We start from the raw sequence: 7,857 nt of genomic DNA on the forward strand, positions 1-7,857 counted from the left end.
GCCTGAGGGACAGCAGAGCAATGCTTTACATCAGGGGTGGCCAACTCCGGTCCTCAAGAGCCAGAGACAGACCAGGTTTTCAGGATATCCACAATGAATATGCAAGAAATAGATCAGCATACACTGCCTCCATCTTATGCAAATCTGTTTCTTGCATATTCATTGTGGATAACATGAAAATGACGCCTACTTGTGGCTCTCAAGGACCGGTGTCGGCCACCCCTACGTTTCCTTCCCAGGCACTAGCACCTCCTCTTTCTGTATAAATTTGTAGGAGAGGGGCTTTCAGGAATTGTTTTGATTTAAGCCTATGTTAGCTATGCCAAGAATTTCGCTTTGACATGAGAACTGAATGTTCACCCAAAGAGGGAAGAATAGTAGTACTTTTTATTTCCATGTGAAAAGAGAATGCACTTTAAATCCAGGCATAGATTCTCCTAGTGTCTGTTTGGTTGATATTCTTTAAGGTTATCTTGTTTTCCAGGGCTCAGGGTTTGGCTGGTTTGGTTGGTTTCGATCAAAGCCGGCGAAGACCACCGCCTCAGACTCTTCTCTGCCAGAGCCGCAGGTAACAGTGGGGCAGGGAAAGATTTTGCTCTTTTCTCTTCACAGAACCTGCAGGGAGTCTTTTTTTTTTTTTTTGCCTAAGAACAGAGGAACATGAACGAGCAGAAAAACAATGATCCGTCCAGGTTTCTTATCAGCACAAGAAATGTAGAAACAATCTAACCAGTGTGAATGGGAACTTGTGGTCTCCGCTCCCCAGTTTAGAAGGCAGAACCTTGACCTGTGTGTGCCACATCTGAGGGGGGCGCGTCGTTTGTCTGTAATGGACATCGCAGCACCTAATTAATTTGTTCTCAGTCTTTACGACATTGACGGGGCCCTCCTCCTTGAACCCACACAATGCTTTATTTTGCAAAATGTAATAATTTCATTTCAACCACCCTGATTAACTAACTCTGTCTATTGAAAAGAATACAACCTATCACTGTAGAAAACTTTGGTGGATCCTCCTTCAGCACCGGCAGGGTAAACGCCTTCTTTCCTTTCAGACTCCTTTCTCCTTTGGTGGTGGTGGGATGGCTGATTTAATTCCCTGGCTCCTCCACTTTAGCAGTAATGGGGCAGCTGGCTCTTGCTCTCTCCCTCGCTTGTTCTTCACTCTCTCTTTCAATGGCAGCAGGGCAGGTAGCTCCTCTTTGGCTCCTCAGTGATGGAGAGGGCAAATGGCTCACCCCCTCTTCTTCCAACTTCTCTCCATTTTGTGGGTGGGAGGGTGGAGGTAGGCGCCCCATTCGTTTCTGACTCCACATTTAGAGAGAGCGAGTGGGCAGGGAGGATGCAGACAGCCCCACTTGTCTTTAGCGATGGCACCAGGGCAGTGCTACGCTCTCGCGTGATGTGTCCACAACCCTCCCAACTGAAGTACATATCCCCTAGTTTAGCATTAGTGATCTAATGGCATATTGCACTTCAGTTCACGCTAACGAACCTCAGTTCTCTTTCGTGTTCTTACTAAGAAAAAAATGGTGACAAGTCCCAGAATGCACTGAAGCTGCTTCTGCAGGTTCCCATTTGTGCTGTGTACACTTCACAGTCCTAACCTTTCCCACCCTCCTTCCCCTTGAATATGTTTGTTGGTTCCTTAAATAATCCTTTTTTATTTTAAAATTGCCCTGGGTAATCTCACCGCTTGCAAGCTGCTGTAATGATGTTCCTACTGGCAAATCACAAACAGAGCACACAGCCCAAACTATATCACACAAAGCATCGGAGACCAGAGATCGCTTACAAAATGCTGTTATACGCAAGCCCTCCATGCACAGCAGGGCTCACTTTATTAACAGCAAACAGATGTCAAACATTTGATAACTGCATTCAGATCTGAAGGATTCTTATTTATTTAAACTTTATTACTCATCCTACCCTTTCACCCCAGAGTGAGTTACATAGCACTAAATCTACCTAAAACAGAAGGAGTGCTTCCAGTATACAAATAACATACGTCCGTGTTTATTTCCTCAGGAAAAGGTGGCAGCACCTTCTCTTCCTCCTCTGGCATTGACAAGCCCTTCGTCTCGCCTTCCTGCTCCTCCTCCTCCTCCCCCTCCAGCTCTCTTGCTACCTCGCACTGGTGCCAACCCTTTCTCCAGGACCGCGGGTAAATATGACAGATCTACCCTACCCCTTTGCCCACATCCCGCTTCGTCTATCAGGCCCCTTTGAAAATATGTTGATATCGCACCCGTATGATACTAATATCCCGCCTGTGTTTTTCCACGAAGGAACGAAGGAGCCGCAGGGCAGTGACAGCAGAAGAACATCATTATCGGTAGGAGCCGGTGGTCAGGTGGGTGGGGTGGGGGAGAGGGGTCAGAGTTAAGGCAGATCTCTACAAACTGTTTTTGCTATAAATATTCTGGTCTATTCTTACTGGACGATTTCAGCACAGTTCAGAGAAGAGGAGCAGAAAGTCTCAGCTGGAGGATGTATGTGACAGAGGCTGGAGATGAGGGAAGGGGATGTACATGTGTATTTTAAGATTGCCAGGTCAACCAAAGGAGGCCGATCTTGTTCTGGTTTTGCCTGATGGCGCATGTGGGGATGGTAGTGCTGCTTTCTTTAAGAAAATCAAAACTACAGTAATGGGGAAAAACCAGGATAGGATCAGCCTTTTTGGGTTAATCTGGGTAAGGTGGCAACCCTAGAGTACATATGTTGATGTCAGTAAGTATGATGAGGGGGGTTGTATATGTGTGTATCTGTATGTATGTATGTATATATTTAATTTGCATATATATGCTTATATAGATAGTATGTGTGTGAGGGTGTTAGGGGGAGGTTTTTTTTTTAGCATATCCTGTTTTCCTTGTTAAGATGACCCAGAAGTGCACCATCAAAAACAGAAATGGAAAGTGAACCAATAGCAAATATAATTGTATTAAAGAAACAAATATAATCAACAAAAAAAAGTAAAGCAAAACAAAAGTGTCATCTGTAAATAAAGAACAGAAGAGCAGTGTAAAAGCAAAGTAAGGTCTGGATCAACGACGCTCAGCCCTGGACCTCCAGGGGCCTTCATTCAGGTCTGGTTTTCAAAGTTATTCAAATATGCAAAATAAACTGGTTCTTGTGCAAGATGTATGCAAGTATATTTCATGAATATTCATGGTGGGCAACTTGAAAACCTGACTTCTTTTGGGGGTCCTAGAATACCAGAGCTGAGAACCACTGGCCAAAGTAGCCCAGACACTCACAAGACACGAAGGATGTGGCAGAATGCGAGCAAAATCGGAAAGATCTGCAAGTTGGTTTGGTTGCACAAATTTGACACAATCTTGTCCCCCAAAATTTCCTTTCTTGTAGTTTCAGAAAATGTGTAGAGGAAATCTTGGGTGAAAAGCACTTTGGGTTGTTTGCTTCTCCCGAAGGTTTTTGCTCTTCAGGGCGAAGGTCTTGTATTCCTTTCTGGACAAGATTCTTATTGCTGAATGTCTTTTTTTTTTTTTTTTTTTTCCCCCATGGAATTTTTTCTCTCCTAGAAATTGCGAGCAAACAGAATTGCAGGTTTTTGACACATTTTGCCTGATCCTAGGGAGGATAATTTTCAAAGGGACTTCTGTGTGTAAAGTACTGCTCTACCCACAAAACTGGCCCTTAAAAAAAAAAAAAAAAAAAACAAACCAAAAACTGAACGACCAATAAGCAGATAACAACTTATGTACTTTCACCCTGTATGTGCATGGCAGAGAGACGTTCCAGGGCTCGGGACCACAAAAGTCACTGCTTGATATAACGGCACAACCTGACTCGCTGTGTTTCAGGTCTGACATTCAGATGTGATTAGAGCAGATTCGGGCAGACATGAAAGATTTTCTAGTACTAACCTAGCTGAGAAGAATCAGACTGTGCCCTGTCCCCTTTATTCATTACACATAGGAATGTCAGATTTGGACAGCCGAATACTTGTTGGTTTTTGAAAATATAGTTGGGGAAGTTGGTGGTATTTTTGGGACAAGTTAATGTGGAATACTTGGCATTTCAAGTGCCATTAGAAATATATATTTATACTGGTACTAATAGAATTTATCAAGGTCTGTAAATACACGTTCCTATTGTAACTCCTCTTCTAGCAACTACTTTAAAATTTTTCTAATTTGCACCTAAGAGGAATTCACTGTATTACTCTTTCCAGGCTCTTGAGTATTTCATTGTGAGGGTTGACATAATGTCTTCCTTCCGCCATCCCACAGCCTATTTTCAGTGGGCTTAACACTCTGCTGGCGGGATCTTAAGAGCTGCCGTGTACAAGTGGCAATCATTTTCTTTTCTTTATTATTTCAGGAGAGTCCATCTAGTCCTTCTCCTGCCTTCGCACCTCTGCCTCTGGGAGGGGCTGTCCCACTTTTTAATCCTCTGCAGGTAGGAACGTACACCTGTGCTCTGCATGGAAGGCAGGACACAGCTCATTGCTCCGTATGTCCTCAGCAGACGGCTCTGAGATGGTTATAGCGGTTTTGCTTGGGTCTAGCTCTCAGCCTCCTGGATTTTAAGGTTGAAGAAGAATGCATGAAATGGAAGGAACAGATTATTACAAAATTAGCATCTGGAAAAAAGAGAGAGGGACATGATCCCCCTATGGCTCTATTTTTTAAAATAATGGTATAAAACTCTAGGGTGGAAGGTGACAGTGGTGGGGGCAGAGTTGTGGCAAAGTGAAGTCATTTCATTCTGTTTTGGCCGGGTTCTCCTCCATACCTGAACGTTCATTCCAGTTGGAAGATGCCCCTCCAACTCACTGCCGTTTATGATGAGGGGTCCAAGGCTGAGGTACTGTGGGCGCTCATTTAGAGCCACCAAGGAATTTCCGCCATTGTCCTCCTGCTGGAATTACAACAATTTATTCTTGATCGGGGGCCATGGACTGTGCCTGCCATGTGTATCCAGCATCCCACCAATAGGTGTTGCTGTTGTGGAATGGCTGAGATTTCCTCCCACCAGGGGCTGTTTTAACACTGCCCCTGCATCATCTTCAACCTGTCCTTGCCTAAAGATCCAAAAAATGTTGTCTCCTCCTTCCTGGCCCATTTCCCTTTTGGAGAAAAGATACAAAAACCTTATCTAGCAGTGCACACTGGTGGGGAGTTACTAATGACTGTGGGATCTGGGAGTGTTCAGACTTGATTCTCTCATGGTGCTAAAACAGTGTGTGATAAAGGCAGTGGTGAGAGCCAGTGGAGTGCTATGGTATATAGGAGAGGTATAAACAGCACAAAGCCCTGGTGAGACCTCATCTGCCATGATCTGTCCAATTCTGAGGGCCGTACCTCCAAGAGTGTATAGACCGGGGGCAACTCTGTTCTGGACTGCCACAAACAGGTCTGGTTTTCGCAGTGAACATGCATGAGGTATCCATTGTATGCAGATATATCTCATGATTATTCATTGTGGACATCCTGAAAACCAGACCTGCTTTTGGCACCTCATGATTGGAGCTGTTTACCCCAGGTATAAGACCAAGTCCAGAGGAGGGCTACCAAAACATTAGTCTTTGTACTTTAATATGAGTACGAAAGGGGAAGACCACAGATAACCTTTTGACCATTATTTTCTTGGCTAGATACTGTGGTGATTTGTCATTGCCTTCTGCAGCCCACAGCACTGGACTTCCCAGGCGGTCTCCCATCCATATTTATTTATTTATTTCAACGATTGCTGTGTCAGTCATACTCTCAAAGCGGGTACAAACAAACAATAATAATACAATTATACTTAAAACAGTAAAATAAACAATGTGCCATAAATAAAAACCCTGAAATAAAAGAAAATTCATAAGAAAACGGTCAATAAAAAGAAAAGGGGAATGGGATTCAGACTGCAACCAATGAGCGCCCCAACTTTTACGTTCTGGGGAAACAAACATGGGGTAACTTGCTGGTGTGGCGGTTACTACCCTTAACCAATAAGCCCACATACTGTTAACGCAACTCCATCTTTGCTCTCTGCTTCAATGGCAAGGAGTTATAAGGAATTGGATTCAGACAGTAGCCAACGAGGGTCCTGACTTTTACAGTTTGGCAAACTGATAACCACGGGGGTATTCTGCGTGGCGCAGCAGCAGATACTACCATAAGCTCGCTGGACAGATTAGATGGACTATTTGGTCCTTTTCTGCAGTCATTTCTATGTTTCTATTAATAAGTTAAAAAGTTCTTTCAAACATCCATGCCTTCACCTTCTTTCTAAAACTGAGCTAAGAAACTTGAGAATGACACTCCTCAGGTAACGAGTTGCAACAGAAAGGAGCTGCATAACCTTGTCCCTTGTAACGTCATTTGTGAAAGGGAAGGTACCTGCAGGGGACTTTGCTGGGAAGAACTAAAGTCTATGCAGGCCCAGTCCTGCTTAGCTGCTGAGATCTGGCAAATTGGGCTTCTTCAGAGGCTCGTTGCTGGGGTCAGTGGAGGTAGTAGAAGCAAAAAAAAATAGGACAAGCATAGAGTGTTGACAAGGCAAAGCTCATGATCAAGCAGGATCTGGGCAACTGAAGCGGGTTGGATATCTGGGTAAACTGGCAGTGTGTGTGCTTATCACATTCTGTGTGCAAGTGAAATGAGTTTGTTGGTGATGTCACTGCATTTCATATTTGTGTACATCATAGTTCCCTCTGGTTTGCTATCTTTTCCCTCAAAGATCAGCACTAGAATAGCAGGGAATCATATAGAGCAGGACTGGGGGGCACTGGTAAAGCTATGTGGAAAAACCTGCATGCCCCCTGCCCCTAGCTTATCCACTTCTGGTGCAAATGGTGAACTTCTCACTTATTTTGTGGCAACAGTTCTGTAAATGGAGCTCTTTTTAGGCAGTATCAGAAGAAATCTCTTTCTCTTTCCAGCTCACCATTGCCAGGAGCAGTGCCCCGAACCATCCCAGGATGCTCTCTCAGCGACGTTACCCAACACAGCCAAAATGAACAAACACTTTACGCTAGATTTCAGGCTCGCTGCCCCTTGTACTCGTGGGAAGAAACAGAGGGTGACCCTGCCTTATCCTGGAAGGAATCATTTCCTCTCTTCCATTGGCAACAGAGTTATTGAACTTTCCCTGAAATGAATTTGAAGTGCATTCTGTTTGGATTTACAATGCATCGATGGAAATGCATTTTAAGCTGATTTTGATGCCAAGGAGGATTGTATTGTCTGTGTGGAGCATTGCTGGAGGCCTGGGACTTAACCTGTGGAACAGGGAGCTGTGCGCGCCCTTAACCAAGGCTCTCCTCCCAGCGAACGCTGTCTCTGCTCAGACCCTTCACCCTCCCTGGCCTTAGCTTCCTGTGCTGCTTACCTTCACTCTTTTTTTTTAATTTCACTTTGAAAGTTGTACCTTCCCGAAAATGTGTAGAAAACTCTGAAAAGGAAGCAGGGGAGGGGCATACTTGACTTGCAAAATATCGTATTACACAAACTGTATTAAAAAAAAAAAAAGTGAATATTTACAAATCTGAACGCATAGAAACTTTGATTTCCAACAGCTAACCACCACGGCGGCAGTTTTCAACTAGGCCACACACTTGCAAACTATCCGCTTGCACTTTTCTTTTGCAGATTTTCAAAGAGAAATGACCTGTTTTGGTTCCGCTTGCAGAGCAGCAGGCACAAAGCGGCTTCGTGCTTTGTGCCTGCTGCTCGTGTGGGGTTAAAGCAAGTCGCCTGCATTTGAAAATCAAACACACACGTGATGGTTTTCCTCCTGCTGCCTAAACCTGCCCACTGGCATGCCTCGTACAGATGCACACGGTGATTACACACTCATGCTCGCTCTGAGCCGCTCGGAGGGCCAATTTCAGCCAAGCCA

At 44.4% G+C, this 7,857-nt stretch overlaps 1 protein-coding gene across 6 annotated transcripts in view; it reads left to right on the forward strand.

Moving 5' to 3' along the window:
- LOC115099903 (protein transport protein Sec16B-like) overlaps positions 1 to 7,549 on the forward strand; it is an 87,140-nt gene extending 79,591 nt beyond the window's left edge. For 5 of the 6 annotated variants that reach the window (XM_029617889.1, XM_029617886.1, XM_029617892.1 and 2 more), the window contains 5 exons: positions 485 to 568; positions 2,029 to 2,164; positions 2,289 to 2,353; positions 4,348 to 4,425; positions 6,899 to 7,549. In XM_029617889.1, coding sequence (XP_029473749.1) covers positions 485 to 568; positions 2,029 to 2,164; positions 2,289 to 2,353; positions 4,348 to 4,425; positions 6,899 to 6,976 — 441 coding nt within the window. In that variant the 3' untranslated portion in view covers positions 6,977 to 7,549. The remainder of the gene's footprint in view (positions 1 to 484; positions 569 to 2,028; positions 2,165 to 2,288; positions 2,354 to 4,347; positions 4,426 to 6,898) is intronic. The other variant, XM_029617890.1, reaches the window with a different exon arrangement.
- Positions 7,550 to 7,857: the final 308 nt, after the last annotated feature.

The sequence above is a fragment of the Rhinatrema bivittatum genome, chromosome 10 (genome assembly GCF_901001135.1).
Source record: "Rhinatrema bivittatum chromosome 10, aRhiBiv1.1, whole genome shotgun sequence".
Lineage (NCBI taxonomy): Eukaryota > Metazoa > Chordata > Amphibia > Gymnophiona > Rhinatrematidae > Rhinatrema > Rhinatrema bivittatum.